Source organism: Ixodes scapularis, unplaced genomic scaffold (assembly GCF_016920785.2).
Source record: "Ixodes scapularis isolate PalLabHiFi unplaced genomic scaffold, ASM1692078v2 PGA_scaffold10__122_contigs__length_95168666, whole genome shotgun sequence".
NCBI lineage: Eukaryota > Metazoa > Arthropoda > Arachnida > Ixodida > Ixodidae > Ixodes > Ixodes scapularis.
The window spans coordinates 14,876,462-14,898,062 of NW_024609836.1; the positions used below are offsets into that span (position 1 = coordinate 14,876,462).

The 21,601-nt window shown below is 42.4% G+C and overlaps 1 protein-coding gene across 1 annotated transcript; it reads right to left on the reverse strand.

Moving 5' to 3' along the window:
• Window positions 1-869: 869 nt before the first annotated feature.
• LOC115322077 lies at window positions 870-2,235 on the reverse strand. The gene is made up of 2 exons (XM_029982402.2): window positions 2,223-2,235; window positions 870-1,932 (listed from the first exon to the last, which is right to left on the reverse strand). Exons 1-2 carry the CDS (start codon window positions 2,233-2,235, stop codon window positions 965-967), a joined length of 981 nt encoding a protein of 326 aa, XP_029838262.2. The 3' UTR covers window positions 870-964.
• Between the last annotated feature and the right edge of the window lie 19,366 nt (window positions 2,236-21,601).

Genomic DNA, 21,601 nt, shown 5'->3' on the forward strand with positions numbered 1-21,601 from the left:
CGCGCCTGGTTCCTTGCTCTTCGGGTACCTGAGCGTCTAAACAACATCCGACAAAGTAATGATCGGATAGTTTCTGAGTAATTACGACGGATTTTACAGACATATCCGGAGCACGAATACTGATATTGTCAATACAGGACACTACTAATTTTTGAACCAAAAGTTCTTCTCTTGTGGGTAAGGTGATAATATGTTCAATGCCATATTTTGAGAGTAGGGTCAGATAATCAAAAACTATTGATTTATTAGGTTTAAGAGTATCAATATTTAAATCGCCAATGACGCAAAATTGTCCTTCCGAACGAAACTGATTAAACACAGCATCTAGTTCAGCAAGAAAGAACGAAACATTTTCTGAGGGAGGCCTGTAAACCGCTAACAAAAATGAAGAAAAACCTGACAAAGAAATTTCAACAGCCAGTGTTTCTGCATGGACAAGAGATATGCTCAGAGGTGATAGTAACCATTTATCTTTAACGTATATAGCAATCCCACCACCTCTATTATGATCACGGGTGTAAAATGACTCCTTATATCCATCGAGAATAAATTGATTGCATTGCAAAGATGACACACCAATTTCAGTTAGAACGAAAACATCTATCGACGCGGTAAAGGTATTAATTACTGCACGAAACTCATCCCAATGTTTACGCAAACTTCGAATATTTACATGAATAAGTGTTAAAGAGTTATTAGAAAGAGGGCCCAAAAGCTGAATAAATGAACTAATGTCTGGAACAGAAAAACAAATTGTCATGTTTTACACCAGTAGCAGAAGCTCGTTTTTTGTGTTGATTCGAATGGCTGGTGCGCCTTCGGATTTCCTAGCAAAAATCTTACTCTATCTTTTTTCTTTAACCCCCGTCCTCGTCAGCCAAAAAGCTCCTTATTCGCATATGTAAGGTTGTCGTTGAAGAATAACTTTGGTTGGTTTTCTGATTGGCACAGCCTGTGAAGTCTACTAGGTGCCGCCATCCAAGCTTCTTTTAGGGTGACAGGCGAAGCGAATCAAAATAACGGGAACTGAGTCCGGCTTTTTGTTCAGACGGTGAATTGCCAGGATATCTGACGACTGAGGTGTTGGAAGGTTAAGGGGCCTAGCGAGATCGCTTATGACCTTCATTAGATCCTCACCATGAGACAGCGGAAAACCATGCAGTTCCATGTTGGAACGACGGCTGTATTGTTGTATGTCATTAAGTTCGTCTTTCAGTCTCTCAATGGTCTTCGACTGCTCTCTCATTGTTGCCTTAACCGCGTTAACCTCCTTTTGAAGTTGTTTAACTGCCTCTTCATTTGTCATAGCCAGAGCGAGCACGGAATCGTACTTCAAGCTAAAAGAGTCAACGGTCGTTTGTAATCCTTGGACCGTGTTGCAAAGCTCTTCGACAGCTGGTTTTAAGGCCAATAACTGATCAACCTTAGATGGAAGAGGCAACAGCGTCTCCACACTTGTCCTCAATGAAAGGAGCTGGTTAAGAGTGGCATTAATTGATGCCAGCTGACTGGTGAAGGGTGCATAACCTACAATCTCCTCCCTGCTGCCGTCGGTACGAGAGGAGTTATCTACTGAAACGTCACCGCTAAGGTCGGATGGTCTGAGGGTGGCGCCGGTACGGCAAGTGGAACACTTCCCAGTTTCTCGCCTGACAGCGCCCATCCCCGCGTACGTCCCATCTGCGACACCGGAACAGGACTTACCAAGATGGTAACCCCTTCGGCAAGATGCACATGTCAGGGATCTGCCATCTGCCGGCAGAGCGCGAGCACATTTGGCACAATCCATTATTAGGGAAGGCGAGTACACAGCGGTAAGGCAACACAGACACCAGTCAATACGCACTTCTCGAACAAGTGTAGAGCGAGATGAGTCAAGGTTGTATACGAACAGTCCACGTGGCAGTTTTGTGCTGAGCTCGAGCGCAGTTGCTCACCCGTGAAACTGCGCGACACAGAGAATCAATAGGTGATACCTAAAGGAACGGGCTTGCGGTCCTCATAGATTCTGCCAGCCGTAATCAGAACGGTTGTTGCCGTACTTCTCACCACCAGATATTCTTGCCACTCAGGTCGAACTCGGGCGTGAAGCTTCAACAAGAAGAGCTCCAGTCGGAGAGAAGTGCCGTAGAGCGTGACGCCAAGGGATGTGGTGGATGCTTGCCTGTGAAGTCGATGTATATATCAAGACGATAGGGGCCTTGGCGTGGGAAATGACTGACCCCGGAGTGACATGGTGCTTGATAGGCAGCATGAATAGCTTGCCCGTCGTATTGATGCTTTAGAAGTATTAATTACAGGGGAAAATATGAAGATCTCTTGAAGCGAACAACCGCCCTGTTGGACTTCTTTTTCTTCTCTCCGCCCTGTAATAATAATAATAATAATAATAATTTTATTGGCGATGGGGAGAAGTTTAAAGAAGTTCAATTAGCGGGACTGGACAAACCTGCATGGGCTTATGGACCCAGACCCAGTAGGCTAAGTTGTCTATTAAAATGTTTAGATTATCACTTGCTTGCAATACATTATTGCTTCCACATACGTATCTACACACCCATATACACGCACAAATGTCATTCTTGTTGCACCGTTAAACCACAGTGAAGCAGTGCCAGGTCGTTGCCTCCGGAGTGATTGCAGTTTGAAGACAGGCCGGGAGACGCCCACACAGACACAGACACACACACACTCACAGGCACAAATGGGCTGAAGTAGACCGGAAGAAATGTCGTAGGGTATATAACTCTTCTTGAGTAGGAGCAATCACATTTCCGTAAAATGATATGTAAAAACAATTATTGATTACAATGAGAAGTATACTAAATTATGGAATGTTGAAATTAGTTAACATTTTCTTCACATTTCTTCTCGTCGTAGCCCTGAGAATACGCTCTGAAAGCTTATTGAAAATGAGAAGAACGTAATATGAGCAAACTCTCTTACCGTAACGCGTGTAGCATCCCGGGGTTTCAAGGCGAATTACGTGGCGAAAATTCCTTTAAGAGATGAAGGGACGCTTAAAGTCATCGCTCCAGAAGTGGCGACGCACATCGCTTTGTACAAATTGAGAATAAAAAGTTGGTAATTGCAGAGTTTCCAAGAGTTCCATGTCGGATGTGAAATTCATTTGGTATTCAACGCTTTTCAATAAGCCTTTTAGACTACGATTGATCTTGTCATGCCATAGTTCTGTGCAATTAGCAAACAGAGTGATGCCGTATGAGTATACTGTAGCCTAGAGCGTGCGCGACTGAATTTCTAATAGTAAATGGCATAAACACTTTTTGATTAAAGAGTAAACAACACTCCGAAGTTTGTTACATATTTGTGAGAGATGCGTTTTCCAGGATATATTCGAGTCGAAATGTATCCCCAAATACTTCACATTATTAACACATTCTAATGGCAGACATTTGCAGTTGCGACAGTTTGATTTGTGTAAGACACCGACGAGCGCAGATTCAATTTTTTTAGTGGATTTCTAAAGCAGACAAATTGTGTCTTGGACATGTTAATTCTAATTAGATTTTCGTCAAACCACTCCATTAGCAGCGTCGCGTCCTCTGTCAATAGATGTATTGCTTCGTCATAATTCAGATGACAAGAGATGAGAACAGTATCGTCTGCATACTGAAATATTCTGCAGTTGGATACCCTGGTTGAGATGTCGTTCACATTCAAATTAAAAAGTAGGGGTGACAGAACTGATCCCTGAGGAACTCCCGCTTTTAATATTACGCGCGAACTTTGAAAATTTCCAACACTTGCAATTTGCGATCGATCAGAAAATAAGTTTTCTATTAATGCAAAAAATGGACCGCGGAAGCCAAAGTTATAAAGTTTCTGAAAAAGCAACTTATGGCTGACCGTATCGAATGCTTTAGCAAGATCTAGGAAAAGGGCACACGTAAATAGGTTATTATCAAATGCAGCGTGTATGAGATCCGTGAAATCCTCATGTAACGACTGAGTGCCTCGTCCAGCTGCGAAACGGTATTGGTTCTCTGATAAAATTTCAGAGGTGTCAACAAAACTAGTCATTATATTTGACATGTGTTTTTGCAATATCTCGCCAATGCACGGTAAGATAATAATAATAATAGTAATAATAATAATAATGATGATCAATCAATCAATCAATCAATCAATCTTTATTATACAGTGCCCAGGAACAACCCTGAGGTCTTGGTGCTGGTATACTGGTGGATAAAAAAAACAAAAAACAAAAAAACACACTATACACATCTCCGCAGAAAATAAGATACATTTTTAGCATAATACTAGGCCGTGCACGAGTAATTAGTACAATGAAATAAAAACGAGGCAGTAACAGTAGAGACGGAACACAAGACCGAAGGACAACAACTGCACCACCAGAAAACACGACATGGAGATGACGACATTCAGACATAACAAAGCAATTCAGCAATGCTCATCCTGCACGGGCAAGTTTCTAATAGAAAGGACAAACGTCCTGTAGCAAGGGTTGAAAATATCAAGTTTTTCAGAGTAATGATTCAAACGCTGAGCCATTCTCACAATTGGGTTTACCGGACTAAACATTCTAGAAACATAAAAAGATGACAGAAGACGAGTAGGCACACGTGGGACCCTAAGGCACAGTTCAGATAGGCTCGGAGAATTGATGAGTCCATGCAGCGTTTTAAACAAAAATAGTAAGTCCGCGTTCTCCCGACGCCGGTGCAAGCTAAGCAAACCAACACGCTCTAACGCAGACTCATATGTTAAACAGTGAACATCCTCCTTTATGTAGCGATGTTTAAAGATAGAGACAAACTTTTTTTGCACACGTTCGATCTCCAAGGAGTGACTTTTAGAAATTCCATTCCAAACAACTGAGGCATATTCTAACTGTGACCTGGATAGCGAGCAGTATAACGTGATAAAAGCCGTCGGGTTTTATTAAAAGCCGTCGGGTTAATATTAATAATAATAATAATAATAATAAATTTATTGCAGGTGCTTAAACGTCTTCAGAGTATCATTTCGGGACCGTCAAAGTCCTAAAGACTTGTAGGACTGATCCCAACAAAATATCAACAAAAGCACGCATAACAATGAAAAAAAAAAACACACACACACAAAGAAAACCAAAAAAACACAAAACAAAGAAGTTACAGAGATTCAGAGACGCGACAAGGCAAATATCGTTAAAGACGAATTGCACAGTACAAACTCATTACGAAAAGTCTTGAAGGTTGACGCTATTTTCCTATGGGCGAGCACATAGTCTTCAGTTTTCTTTTTAAGCTTCCACGAGAAGTAATGTAACTCAGCACAGGTGGGAGTTTGTTAAAGGTGTTTGGAACATAATAATTCCGAATGCATGTCCCAAATGAGTACTGATTCGCGGCGTGGCATATGGTGCCACTTTCCGAAGGTCAGGACAAACCACGTTGGGAACCTTAAAGGTATTATCCCAGTAATGTCGGAGTATAACGGTATGCAGAAATAGGGCTCGAAAGGATGGCAAAGAGAGATCATCAAAGATGTTGTCGGATGTTTGAATATTGGAGCCATATGCCACGCTACGCAAGATGCCCTTTAAGAGAGAATTTACTTTAGTTTCTAGTAGGTTTGTGCATTGCCCGAACAAGGTAATTCCATATCGAAGGAGACTATAAACGAGTGCGTGCACAATGAGTCTTCGGGTTGACATGGGGATAAATGTTCTTATATTGTAGAGGGTGCAGGATGCTGCTCGCAGCTTCTTCATGATGTAGAAAAGATGGGAGTTCCACGATAAATCAGAGCCAAAATAAATTCCTAAGTATTTTGTAGTGTTCACGTAATCTACTGGCACACATTCACAAGAAGCACAGTGTGAAGCGTGCAGAAATAATAATAATAATAATAATAATAATAATAATAATTATAAGAAATAAAATATAATAATAATAATAATAATAATAATAATATTAAGAGTAATAATAATAATAAAAGTAATCATATATTTATTCCAGGTGATTTAAGTACAGTCGCCGGCCATATGAGCTCCCCCGGCCGAACGCCTACCGGATCAGCGAAAATCCCGCACGCGGCACGTCGAGCGTAGCCGCGTTTTGGGAATTAGGCTATTAGAACCAAACCATTCCGTTATCAAAGGGGTGGGCGCACAGCTTTTATCGGGATTTCAGGCTTTAGAAGTGTGAATCACAAAAACATGGCCGATTAGAATTGCCGTCTTCGGGTGTTGGCCCCAAGTGTTCGGAGATGACGGTATAACTGCTGATAAACTGGAGCTTGCTTTAGGCTTATATAAAGCAGCAGTGTGCGATCGATGCTTACAAATGTAAATACCCTATGTTTGATATGATATTAGGCATGACAACAATGATCCCTCGGCAAGCGAGAAGGGGCCGACCAGGAAGCCATCTGCAAAGTCATCGTGTAGATAATCACCCTTGGCGAAGCAACACGCCACTGAGCGCAGAACAATAGAGCCTCTTCGATAAAATGCGTTCATAAAAAGTGCCTGAATCTTTATTCCGCTTCGACACAAATCTTTTTCTTTTTGTTATCTATAGCATATCCCTATAGATTAAATAAATGATTTCAAAATCGCTTCTCACTGTCTAGTCTAGGTTTAAGAAAGATTGTAAGATATTTTGTGCGTAGGATTACTGTTCGGGTAGGCAATATTTAAAATGACAAACCGGTTTTGCAAATAAAAAAAGTAGCATATAACACGTCAGAGATAGTATGCAGCGAAGAATTTCGATAAACCGTCTGCGTTTACCTACAACCGGAGGCGGTATTGTAATCGGCCGTGCTTCAGATCCACGTTCCAAAACGCGAAATGCTATTAAACTTCCTGCGTCCACCCCTTTGATAGCGGAATGGTTTGGTCCCAATAGCCCGGCTCCCAGAACGCGGCAACGCTTGACGCGCCGCATGCGGGATTTTGGCTGCTCCTGTCGGCGTTCGGCCGGGGAGCTCATATGGCCGGCGACTGTACAGCAATGCAGAATAGCGGGACCATCAGAGCCATCAAGGCTTCTGAGACTAGTCCCTAAAATATTAAATTCAATACACACCTCGATTAAAATAAGAAAAGGCCGAGAGCCGGAACGCATGATAAGAGATAATATGAACAAGCAGCGAGCCAGAAACGCGTGAAAAAAGGGAATATGTACGGGCAGAGCACCAGGGCACAATGCGCAGAGTTCCCGGAAAGTGAAAAGAGCGAAATAAAATTGTATCGACACGTAAATACAGCATTATATGCCTGAACAAAGAACACTCAGTTGACGTTTCGAAGCTCCTCGATGTGTGACATCAATTAGCGCAGAGGGAAGGTTATTAAATATGTGAGATACGTAATATAGGCAAATGCATTTCCCAAAATGTCTGTTGATGCGCATCGGTGTAAACGGTGTCGGATCTCGAAGGGCCCCACATACATTCTTGGGGTTTTTAAAAGTGTTATCCCAATATTGTCTGATTAGTACAGTTTGCCAAAATAGTGTTCGAAATGTTGGTAGAGAGAGTTCATTAAAGAGGTTATCAGGTAGTTGAAGGCTCGAGCCATATGCCACGTTTCGCCAAACGCCCTTAAGTAAAGGGCTCACCTTAGAGTCCAATCGGTCCGTACATTGTCCCAACACAGTCATCCCGTATCGAAGTAGGCTGTACATGAGCCCGTGCACCAAAAGTCTTGTCGTTGACATCGGAAGAAATATGCGTTGGTTGTAGAGGGTGCAGGAAGCGGCTCGTAACTTTTTAAAGATGTAGCAAAGGTGAGAGTTCCATGATCGATCACAATCAAAATGGATTCCTAAATGCTTTGTGGTGTTGACATTGTTGATTGGCGCGCAGTTGCAAGACACACAGTTTGACCCGTGCAAAAAAAGTGGCTTGTCCAAGAGAATCGATTTCAGCGGACTACGAAATCATATCAGTTGCGTTTTTTTTTGCATTGATCGGAATGAAATTCTTTGAAGGCCAGTCCATCACCCGTATTACATCTAATTGGAGCATGGCAACGGCATCACGGTAACGTATGTGACTGGACAAAAAAATTTGTATAATCTGCGTATTGAAATTATTTACAGAAAATTACCGCCTGGGGAAGGTCGTTGACATAAATGTTAAACAAAAGAGGGGACAATATGGAGCCCGGAGGAACGCCAACCCTAAGGGACATTTTTGCACTATGAATTTTATATATGGAGACGAGCTGCGTACGATCTAACAAAAAGTTCTCGAGCAATGCGAAAAAAGGGCCTCTGAAGCCAAGACTGTATAGTTTACTTAAAATAATTTTATGAGACACGGAGTCGAAAGCCTTAGACACGTCCAAAAAAGCGCACATCTGAAGAGGTTGTGTTTGAGCGCACTAGGAAGCAAATCGGAAAAATCTTCAAGCAAGAGTGTGCCCTTTCCCGTAATAAACCCGTACTGCTGTAACGACATAATATAAATTTTATCTAAAGAAGCTGTCATTATCAAAAAAAGGTGTTTTTCTAAGAGTTTCGCCAATGAAGGCAAGATGGAGATGGGACGATAACTGTCAACGTTACCAAGGTCTCCATTTTTATATAGGGGCCTGATGATTGCCATTTTAAGGTCTTTAGGAGTATTACCGGATGTTATAATACCGTTTAATATATTCAGGTTTAGACTCTACAGTGACTTATAATTTCTACGCATATCAGCCATCCGCACATTATAAATACCGGAAGACAAGCCAGGCTTCAAACTACACAGCATATTATATAGTCCTTCCTCAGTTATTTCAGGAAGAAAGGCAGATTAAGCGTTTCTCGATGTTGTCGCTGAGTGAAAATGGTGATCTCGCGAGAAACTTGACGTATTTCTCGAAATGAACATTAAATGAATTAGCCGTGGAATATTTGCTACCAGGAAAATACTTTGCAATCTTTTCATCGACAGAATATTTCGCGTCGTGCTCACCGCGCAGTTCGTTAACGACAGACCAGGCAACGCGGGAATCGGAACGCGCGTCAACCAGCTTTTCTTTAACAGAGTTTCGCCTGGCCGAGCGAATGAGTGCGGTAACCCGGTTTCGTTCACTTTTGAATTTGATTTGACCATTCACGTTATCGGGAGAGCGGCGGCAACGCATCCACTAATGTTCTTTGTACCTAATTGCGGCGATTATGTCATTGTTAAACTACAAGTGTTCAGCATGACACTTTTTTACGGTAACAAATCTTTTACTAAGCCGTGTAAAATTTTGCCATACGTGTATGAATTTAGAGTAAAGCTCCTCTTGACTGGAAGATCGCATTAAGATTTCCCACTCATAACCAGATATTAATTTGTCGAATAAGATCCGATCGACAACTTCTATTTGTCGTGTTTCAGGGCCAGCGTTTTTACGAGGAGTATTTGAAACTAACTGAACGGCTGTGAAGCAATAATCGGCATGTTTTTGTGAAATTACAGCAGATTTAACTTGAAGTCCGTAAGCCCGCACATTGATGTGATCAAGACAAGCCGAAACAAAGTGTCCATTAAGAATATTCTTTGGTAGGAGCTTGTAAAGTACTGTCAAGACCGAAATCTGACAGATTATTAAGGTAGTCACACGCGGTTGTCGTTGCAGGTTTAGAGTGTCAATGTTTATGTCGCTGAGTACGCAGAGCAGTTCTGCGACATTGAAGTCAGCAAGACTTGATCTCAGCTCATCTAAGAGAGACGTAACAACATAAGATGGAAGGGCGGTAGACGGCAGGTAACGTAACCAAGTATGATCAGTTGGAAATTTTAAGGCCATCCCTACTGAAAAAAACCATTTGGCGCCTATATGAAAACAAACGGGTCCATACCGGTAACAGTTTAACCATACCGGTCACCAGTTTGTCAAAGGGGTCGCCCGTATGGCTCAAATGGGTCTCCCGTATGAGCCATAACGCTCACCTATTTGGACAAACAGGTCACTCCTTTGTCAAACGGGTCGCCCGTTGGGCTAATGGGTCGCTCGTCTGGGCAAATGGGTCGCTCGTCTGGGCAAATGGGCGACTCGTTTGGGCAAATGGGCGACTCGTTTGGGCAAATGGGCGACTCGTTTGGGCAAAGCTGTCGCACGTTTGCTCAAACCGGTGACCATGTTGCAAACTGTACCGGTTTAATCAAACGGCTCTCAGGAGCCCGTTTGATACTGAACGTACAGATCGGCGGCGTGGGCACGCCTAGCGTTTCATCCGTGGCAGCCAATGTTTCCGGAAGGCTGGGAGCGCCGGTTCATCGATTTCAGATCGTCCGCGTAACGCAAGTAACTATATTTACATTTCAAATGCGCCGATGTTCGGTTATACTGCAACTAAAACTAACACCTTTTTTTGTTGTTGTTTTACGTAAACGCGCGACGTCGGTGAGCCGATATTTTTGACAGAACTTTAAAACTTTGTCCTTCTTTGTTGCCTCAATTTACTTATTCAGCTCGAATCTCTCTCGCACAAGACGCGACCGCGTGAAAGAATGTACGTTTAGACTCCATTTCACTTTAATTCAAGACGCAGCGAAGGTATCACGCGTACACGCGGCTGCAAGAACATCGAGCATTGCGAGGGCACGCCCGCCGTTGCAGCAGTCAAACTACGAGCTCGCGCTAAATACTTTCTTCGCTCGGGCGCAAGCCGGCTTCTGGCCGCCCCGCCCCCATTTCCAAGGTTCGAGCGTGCTAAAATGCGCGCGCGCGTGTTTTTTTTTTTCGAGTTTACAAAAACACATCTCACTGGAATGCCTGGGGAGAGGGAGAGGGGCCGTCCCTGTGGTCCTCGCCCCCTACCTCCTCTCTTGTCACCCGTCACGTGACCTGCAGCCGCGCGCGAGCTACACGCTGATAAGCATCGAGATCCGGAAGGGTGCGCCTAGCAGCCGCTTTTTTCTTTGTCTGCTTGTTGTCAGTTCCAGCTCGACCTTCGCGCGTCCATCTGCTTCGATCTGTCGCCTAACCCCGCGGTCTTATTAGGATGTCTCTCGACAACGTATTGGATGTGCACAAAAGCTATCAGTGTTCGAAAAGTCCTACGCCTATATCGGCAACAAGCGATTCTTCAAAGAAGTCAGTAATTCTCGCGGTTTGGTTGGGTTCGGCAACTGACAGCTTGTGCGCCAAATCATGTTGAAACGTCCAAGAAGCCGTTCCCTCTCATTTGTGTTTGTGTGGTTGTCCTGCTTTGACCGTGTCGACAAATATCGCGGATTACATCTTTCAAGTCCGCTATTTTTATGGTAAGTGCACTGCAACCTTACTTCTTGGCAACGATTGACCGTTCTTCTACTCGGACTCTTCCAGATTACCGATATAATTATGGAGCCACTATTCTCGCGGCAGGCGGGCGAATAATCTCCCGAAAGTCTATCTTCATAGTCTAGAATTACCTCGGTTCTTGTTTGGTTTGCTATCTTCTCAGTTGTATAAAAGCTTAAAGCGCCTCTCACATTTCACAGATCGCTTGCACGTTTGTACTTGTCTACAGAGTAAGTAATAAACATTGAAGAGAATTGAAAACAATCTTTTGTGTCTGTTTTCCTGTCCATTTGCAAGCACCTACGTGAGCACATTTGTTCTACGTGCTTCCTCCATGTGATAAATAGGTTTATGAGTTTCGGAACGTCTTAAATAAGTTTAAGATAACCAACCTACCAGACGATCCCCGTTTATGGTTAGCGCATAATTTCCCGATTCGAAAGGCACGTTCAAACGTGTGGTCACGTGCAAGGTCGAACGGGCACCTGCATCAAACGGGCACCCGTTCCAAACGGGCGCCTGTATCAAATGGGTACCGTTTCGAGCGGGTACCGTTTCAAACGGCTACCCGTATCCCATAATCACGTTTGATCCAAACGGGTCGACAAGTTTGCACCCGTTTGATTTACCAGTTTGCCACCCGTTTGAATTTCAAATGGTTTTTTTCAGTAGGGATACATTTTGCGTGAGCAAATTTAACATTCACTAGTTCTGTAACCCATGATTCTTTGACGAATACTGCGAAACCACCGCCTGTCCTGCACAAACGGGTACGGAAAAATTCTCGATATTCAGGAAGGTAAAATTGATCAACGGATATAGTTGGCACATTTACCCCAGTTAGGACCCAAACGTCAGCAAGATTTTTCAGAGAGTTGGTGACAATGCAAAATTTATCCCAATACTTCCTAACACAACGAATATTAGTGTGATAGAGAGTAAACCCACTAACTGTGGATTCAAAGTGACATGAAATGGAAGTGAGATCTTGGCAGTCAGAAAACGTGAAGGCCATAGGAACTGATGCAATTCACGCGCACGAGAGGGGCACCTTCCCTCTTTTTAGCGTAGATGTTTGCATTCTTTACTCAAACAAAGCGATATTGCTACTCTTTTCCTTTTGAAAGGGCCTTCCAGAAGAGCTGCTGCTGCTAATAGTAATAATAATATTAATAATAATAATAATAATAATAATTTTATTTGTAACATCCACATTACAGTAAAAAATTGGGTCACTCAAAGGCTAAATGGCTTGTGGGACTGGAACCCTTCAACCTCACCATCAGCATGTTAACAAAAGCGCGAAAAAAAATAAACAGAAAAGAAAGAAGAGAAAAAACACACACACACACACCCAACCTACGTATCTAACACTGGTCTTCTACACACCCATGACTACCTACACTGAATCGACCATAAAATAACAGAGCCATCTTTTAACCTTAGTTTTAGAGTCGAAAGAGAAAACACATTCAATAATAATGATAATAATATAATAATAATAATAATATTTATTTTTTGCATGTATCATACTTGATAGAAATACGGGTCTGTCAAAGCCAGTTGGATGACTTGTGGGACAGCACCCTTTACTTCATGAGTTCAAAATGTGTCCCCCTGATTTGTAGTTCCCGACTCAAGCAACTGTTACCACGCTATGGTACTGACGACGATGATTAAAGAAGAGAAAAAAAATCACGTTTGTTAGTAATCACGCAAAACACACAAGGTCACGCACGCACACAGGCACACAAATTCATGAAGTTTTGCTGAAATATTGGAGTGCTCGTTTCAGTTTCTTCAGGGAGTCCGCAACATAAACGTCGTCTGGTAGGCTGTTGAAAATCGTTGGCACATAGAAGTCCCGAACCTTCTTCCCATATTTTGTTATGACAAAAGCTACCTTAAAATGTTCTGCGTGTCTAAGTGATCTGGTAGCTACATAGGGTAAATTTTACATGATGAAAATAATCCCTGGAGAAGGGATTATTCCCCTTCTCCAGGGATTATTTTCATCATTCTTGTCCAGCTCGCTTGCACCTCTGCATTTAATTGCATTCTAATTATAACCTTAAAAATTTGCAAGCTTCACCCTTGTTGGTGTTAGACTGGTGGCAGCTGATAAAACCCGTTTGCTGTACTGATGTTTACCCCTGGTTAGCTGAATCGGTAGAGCGCTCCACCTGTAATGGAGAGATGTCGGGTTCGATACCCGGACCAGGCGGATTTTTTCGGTCGCGCACCAGTCACCTAGCTGTGTTTGGAGATCTATATTTGTCCTTTGTCCCTCTTGTTCCCCTTATCCAGGGATTATTTTCATCATTCTTGTCCAGCTCGCTTGCACCTTTGCATTTTGTTGCATTCTAAATTTTTTACATATCGCTCCAAAAATAATTGAGGAGCGCAGTCTGATCCGAAAAAAGCCCTGAAGAATGGCAAACCTAAGTGGGCGAGTTTTTCCTCTTCGGTTTGAAACGCTGGTCCATAGACAATGCTTCTAAAAATGCCTTTCAAAATTGTATCGATTTCGTTTTGTACCAGACTCCAGAGCTATGTCCAAAAATTGTTATTCCATACTGCAAAATTTCGTATACTAATGCTTGAGCTATTGTTTTTTTTTGTCGAACTAGGTATTAACGATCGTCTATTGTACAGCAAACGGGACACACTCCGCAGTCTTCTGCAGAGCTGTGAGAGATGACTGTTCCATGACAAATCATTATAAAAAAAAATGACCGCATCTCCCCGTGGTGAATGATGCTGACTGGGGCGAAGCTCTGGTGGTGCTGATGGCACTGATTTTATTGTTCGTATGTAGTGCTGATGGTGCTGGTTTTTTTTATTGCTCATACATAGTGCTGAGCTCCGGGCTGCATTTCAACTTCATTATTACTGCTTTATGGTCGGTGAAATACAGAGCCAGTGGTTCTACCGGATCAGCTTGGATCCGCTAGAAGCCGTGGGAACGGATCTCCACCGTTTAAGTCAACGGTTAAGTCAGAAAGAGAATGTGTGGTGTGGAACGTGGTTATATAGGTATTTGAGCATTTGACCGCAGCGCCCTCTCGTCTGGAAACATTGAGCCAATTCATGCAAAGTTTAATGCGGTTATTTACGCATTTACCCGCAGTGCCCTCTCCTGTATAGACGTTGGGCGGCTACATGCAACGTTTCATCCATGACAGAGACCGCAGGTCTTGAGTTACTACCACATCTCAGAGCCCCCTACTCGTGCCGCAGTCGTGGCCGAGTGGTTAAGGCAATGGACTAGAAATCCATCGGGGTCTCCCAACACAGGTTAAAATCCTGTCGACTGCGCAAACATTTTTTTCTTTTTATGTGAGCACGGACGCCGGACGGACGGACGCACGGACGGACAAGGCTAGACCCTAAAGAGCTACGCCCCTAAAAACGACTACCATCAAATGAAGTTGTTCGAACGCTGATATTTATGTTTTGATTCTTAGAAAATCAAAATTGTATTCTATTTTTCAGTATCCCTGCACTAAAGAAGAGCAAGATCACTTCCAAAAGTGGGCTGACGACTTGGAGAGGAGGAAAGCTAAAATTATCGAGAAATGGTGCAAAGAGGAATAACAAGAGAAGCAACTTTTGTAAAGGCGACTGCGATAAATAAAGCAGTGTCATGTGCCCTTCATCCGAAATTATCACTGATAAAACAAAACGTATATCTTCTTTTGAGATCTTCACGTTGTGGTGTTCAGTAACTACAAGCTAGGTCGTATTAGGGTAGGTGCTAAATATGGGCAGTATCGCCTATTGCGCTACGTATTGTTAAAAAAATTAGCTTTCGTAATTGAAGGGAAACATCGAAGGCAATGGCTCGTTCAAGGTGTCGCAGTATCTACTTCACAAATCTGGAACATGGCCTCAGCGAAATTCGAACAAGAAAAATTATAAAAAACAAAAAACGACAAATATATATATATGTATATATATATATATATATTTATTTATATGGGAGAATTCAATTTTAAAGAAATTTACCCGTCATAATGAAACAGTGATGTGCGCGGCATTACGCGTCTTGGAATACGCACGTGACGTGCACTTGCCACGCAACAGTGTCTGGGATAAGGTGATACGAAATACGCGCTATTCCATTTCTTGAATGGGAAAGGCGATCAAATTTCGCGAAAATGGTTATTTTCTTTTTTTGGAATTCAATTTTTAAGAACTTTACCCATCATAATGAGACAGTGATGTGCGCGGCATTACGCGTCTTGCAATACGCACGTGACGTGCACTAGCCACGCAACAGTGTCTGGGATAAGGTGATACGAAATACGCGCTATTCCATTTCTTGAATGTATGGAGGGGAAAGGCGATCAAATTTCGCGAAAATAGTTATTTTCTTTTTTTGGAATTCAATTTTTAAGAACTTTACCCATCATAATGAGACAGTGATGTGCGCGGCATTACGCGTCTTGCAATACGCACGTGACGTGCACTAGCCACGCAACAGTGTCTGGGATAAGGTGATACGAAATACGCGCTATTCCATTTTTTGCATGTATGGAGGGGAAAGGCGATCAAATTTCGCGAAAATGGTTATTTTCTTTTTTTGGAATTCAATTTTTAAGAACTTTACCCATCATAATGAGACAGTGATGTGCGCGGCATTACGCGTCTTGCAATACGCACGTGACGTGCACTAGCCACGCAACAGTGTCTGGGATAAGGTGATACGAAATACGCGCTATTCCATTTTTTGCATGTATGGAGGGGAAAGGCGATCAAATTTCGCGAAAATGGTTATTTTCTTTTTTTGGAATTCAATTTTTAAGAACTTTACCCATCATAATGAGACAGTGATGTGCGCGGCATTACGCGTCTTGCAATACGCACGTGACGTGCACTAGCCACGCAACAGTGTCTGGGATAAGGTGATACGAAATACGCGCTATTCCATTTCTTGAATGTATGGAGGGGAAAGGCGATCAAATTTCGCGAAAATGGTTATTTTCTTTTTTTGGAATTCAATTTTTAAGAACTTTACCCATCATAATGAGACAGTGATGTGCGCGGCATTACGCGTCTTGCAATACGCACGTGACGTGCACTAGCCACGCAACAGTGTCTGGGATAAGGTGATACGAAATACGCGCTATTCCATTTTTTGCATGTATGGAGGGGAAAGGCGATCAAATTTCGCGAAAATGGTTATTTTCTTTTTTTGGAATTCAATTTTTAAGAACTTTACCCATCATAATGAGACAGAGATATGCGCGGCATTACGCGTCTTGCAATACGCACGTGACGTGCACTAGCCACGCAACAGTGTCTTGGATAAGGTGATACGAAATACGCGCTATTCCATTTCTTGAATGTATGGAGGGGAAAGGCGATCAAATTTCGCGAAAATGGTTATTTTCTTTTATTGGAATTCAATTTTTAAGAACTTTACCCATCATAATGAGACAGAGATATGCGCGGCATTACGCGTCTTGCAATACGCACGTGACGTGCACTAGCCACGCAACAGTGTCTGGGATAAGGTGATACGAAATACGCGCTATTCCATTTCTTGAATGTATGGAGGGGAAAGGCGATCAAATTTCGCGAAAATGGTTATTTTCTTTTTTTGGAATTCAATTTTTAAGAACTTTACCCATCATAATGAGACAGAGATATGCGCGGCATTACGCGTCTTGCAATACGCACGTGACGTGCACTAGCCACGCAACAGTGTCTGGGATAAGGTGATACGAAATACGCGCTATTCCATTTTTTGCATGTATGGAGGGGAAAGGCGATCAAATTTCGCGAAAATGGTTATTTTCTTTTTTTGGAATTCAATTTTTAAGAACTTTACCCATCATAACGAGACAGTGATGTGCGCGGCATTACGCGTCTTGCAATACGCACGTGACGTGCACTAGCCACGCAACAGTGTCTGGGATAAGGTGATACGAAATACGCGCTATTCCATTTTTTGCATGTATGGAGGGGAAAAGCGATCAAATTTCGCGAAAATGGTTATTTTCTTTTATTGGAATTCAATTTTAAGAACTTTACCCATCATAATGAGACAGAGATATGCGCGGCATTACGCGTCTTGCAATACGCACGTGACGTGCACTAGCCACGCAACAGTGGCTGGGATAAGGTGATACGAAATACGCGCTATTCCATTTTTTGCATGTATGGAGGGGAAAGGCGATCAAATTTCGCGAAAATGGTTATTTTCTTTTTTTGGAATTCAATTTTTAAGAACTTTACCCATCATAATGAGACAGTGATGTGCGCGGCATTACGCGTCTTGCAATACGCACGTGACGTGCACTAGCCACGCAACAGTGTCTGGGATAAGGTGATACGAAATACGCGCTATTCCATTTTTTGCATGTATGGAGGGGAAAGGCGATCAAATTTCGCGAAAATGGTTATTTTCTTTTTTTGGAATTCAATTTTTAAGAACTTTACCCATCATAATGAGACAGAGATATGCGCGGCATTACGCGTCTTGCAATACGCACGTGACGTGCACTAGCCACGCAACAGTGTCTGGGATAAGGTGATACGAAATACGCGCTATTCCATTTTTTGCATGTATGGAGGGGAAAGGCGATCAAATTTCGCGAAAATGGTTATTTTCTTTTTTTGGAATTCAATTTTTAAGAACTTTACCCATCATAATGAGACAGTGATGTGCGCGGCATAACGCGTCTTGCAATACGCACGTGACGTGCACTAGCCACGCAACAGTGTCTGGGATAAGGTGATACGAAATACGCGCTATTCCATTTTTTGCATGTATGGAGGGGAAAGGCGATTAAATTTCGCGAAAATGGTTATTTTCTTTTTTTGGAATTCAATTTTTAAGAACTTTACCCATCATAATGAGACAGAGATATGCGCGGCATTACGCGTCTTGCAATACGCACGTGACGTGCACTAGCCACGCAACAGTGTCTGGGATAAGGTGATACGAAATACGCGCTATTCCATTTCTTGCATGTATGGAGGGGAAAGGCGATCAAATTTCGCGAAAATGGTTATTTTCTTTTTTTGGAATTCAATTTTTAAGAACTTTACCCATCATAATGAGACAGAGATATGCGCGGCATTACGCGTCTTGCAATACGCACGTGACGTGCACTAGCCACGCAACAGTGTCTGGGATAAGGTGATACGAAATACGCGCTATTCCATTTTTTGCATGTATGGAGGGGAAAGGCGATCAAATTTCGCGAAAATGGTTATTTTCTTTTTTTGGAATTCAATTTTTAAGAACTTTACCCATCATAATGAGACAGAGATATGCGCGGCATTACGCGTCTTGCAATACGCACGTGACGTGCACTAGCCACGCAACAGTGTCTGGGATAAGGTGATACGAAATACGCGCTATTCCATTTCTTGCATGTATGGAGGGGAAAGGCGATCAAATTTCGCGAAAATGGTTATTTTCTTTTTTTGGAATTCAATTTTTAAGAACTTTACCCATCATAATGAGACAGAGATATGCGCGGCATTACGCGTCTTGCAATACGCACGTGACGTGCACTAGCCACGCAACAGTGTCTGGGATAAGGTGATACGAAATACGCGCTATTCCATTTTTTGCATGTATGGAGGGGAAAGGCGATCAAATTTCGCGAAAATGGTTATTTTCTTTTTTTGGAATTCAATTTTTAAGAACTTTACCCATCATAATGAGACAGTGATGTGCGCGGCATTACGCGTCTTGCAATACGCACGTGACGTGCACTAGCCACGCAACAGTGTCTGGGATAAGGTGATACGAAATACGCGCTATTCCATTTCTTGAATGTATGGAAGGGAAAGGCGATCAAATTTCGCGAAAATGGTTATTTTCTTTTATTGGAATTCAATTTTTAAGAACTTTACCCATCATAATGAGACAGAGATATGCGCGGCATTACGCGTCTTGCAATACGCACGTGACGTGCACTAGCCACGCAACAGTGTCTGGGATAAGGTGATACGAAATACGCGCTATTCCATTTCTTGAATGTATGGAGGGGAAAGGCGATCAAATTTCGCGAAAATGGTTATTTTCTTTTTTTGGAATTCAATTTTTAAGAACTTTACCCATCATAATGAGACAGAGATATGCGCGGCATTACGCGTCTTGCAATACGCACGTGACGTGCACTAGCCACGCAACAGTGTCTGGGATAAGGTGATACGAAATACGCGCTATTCCATTTTTTGCATGTATGGAGGGGAAAGGCGATCAAATTTCGCGAAAATGGTTATTTTCTTTTTTTGGAATTCAATTTTTAAGAACTTTACCCATCATAATGAGATAGTGATGTGCGCGGCATTACGCGTCTTGCAATACGCACGTGACGTGCACTAGCCACGAAACAGTGTCTGGGATAAGGTGATACGAAATACGCGCTATTCCATTTTTTGCATGTATGGAGGGGAAAGGCGATCAAATTTCGCGAAAGTGGTTATTTTCTTTTTTTGGAATTCAATTTTTAAGAACTTTACCCATCATAATGAGACAGAGATATGCGCGGCATTACGCGTCTTGCAATACGCACGTGACGTGCACTAGCCACGCAACAGTGTCTGGGATAAGGTGATACGAAATACGCGCTATTCCATTTCTTGAATGTATGGAGGGGAAAGGCGATCAAATTTCGCGAAAATGGTTATTTTCTTTTTTTGGAATTCAATTTTTAAGAACTTTACCCATAATAATGAGACAGAGATATGCGCGGCATTACGCGTCTTGCAATACGCACGTGACGTGCACTAGCCACGCAACAGTGTCTGGGATAAGGTGATACGAAATACGCGCTATTCCATTTCTTGAATGTATGGAGGGGAAAGGCGATCAAATTTCGCGAAAATGGTTATTTTCTTTTTTTGGAATTCAATTTTTAAGAACTTTACCCATCATAATGAGACAGAGATATGCGCGGCATTACGCGTCTTGCAATACGCACGTGACGTGCACTAGCCACGCAACAGTGTCTGGGATAAGGTGATACGAAATACGCGCTATTCCATTTTTTGCATGTATGGAGGGGAAAGGCGATTAAATTTCGCGAAAATGGTTATTTTCTTTTTTTGGAATTCAATTTTTAAGAACTTTACCCATCATAATGAGACAGAGATATGCGCGGCATTACGCGTCTTGCAATACGCACGTGACGTGCACTAGCCACGCAACAGTGTCTGGGATAAGGTGATACGAAATACGCGCTATTCCATTTCTTGAATGTATGGAGGGGAAAGGCGATCAAATTTCGCGAAAATGGTTATTTTCTTTTTTTGGAATTCAATTTTTAAGAACTTTACCCATCATAACGAGACAGAGATATGCGCGGCATTACGCGTCTTGCAATACGCACGTGACGTGCACTAGCCACGCAACAGTGTCTGGGATAAGGTGATACGAAATACGCGCTATTCCATTTCTTGAATGTATGGAGGGGAAAGGCGATCAAATTTCGCGAAAATGGTTATTTTCTTTTTTTGGAATTCAATTTTTAAGAACTTTACCCATCATAATGAGACAGAGATATGCGCGGCATTACGCGTCTTGCAATACGCACGTGACGTGCACTAGCCACGCAACAGTGTCTGGGATAAGGTGATACGAAATACGCGCTATTCCATTTTTTGCATGTATGGAGGGGAAAGGCGATCAAATTTCGCGAAAATGGTTATTTTCTTTTTTTGGAATTCAATTTTTAAGAACTTTACCCATCATAATGAGATAGTGATGTGCGCGGCATTACGCGTCTTGCAATACGCACGTGACGTGCACTAGCCACGCAACAGTGTCTGGAATAAGGTGATACGAAATTCGCGCTATTCCATTTTTTGCATGTATGGAGGGGAAAGGCGATCAAATTTCGCGAAAATGGTTATTTTCTTTTTTTGGAATTCAATTTTTAAGAACTTTACCCATCATAATGAGACAGAGATATGCGCGGCATTACGCGTCTTGCAATACGCACGTGACGTGCACTAGCCACGCAACAGTGTCTGGGATAAGGTGATACGAAATACGCGCTATTCCATTTCTTGAATGTATGGAGGGGAAAGGCGATCAAATTTCGCGAAAATGGTTATTTTCTTTTTCTGGAATTCAATTTTTAAGAACTTTACCCATCATAATGAGACAGAGATATGCGCGGCATTACGCGTCTTGCAATACGCACGTGACGTGCACTAGCCACGCAACAGTGTCTGGGATGAGGTGATACGAAATACGCGCTATTCCATTTTTTGCATGTATGGAGGGGAAAGGCGATCAAATTTCGCGAAAATGGTTATTTTCTTTTTTTGGAATTCAATTTTTAAGAACTTTACCCATCATAATGAGACAGTGATGTGCGCGGCATT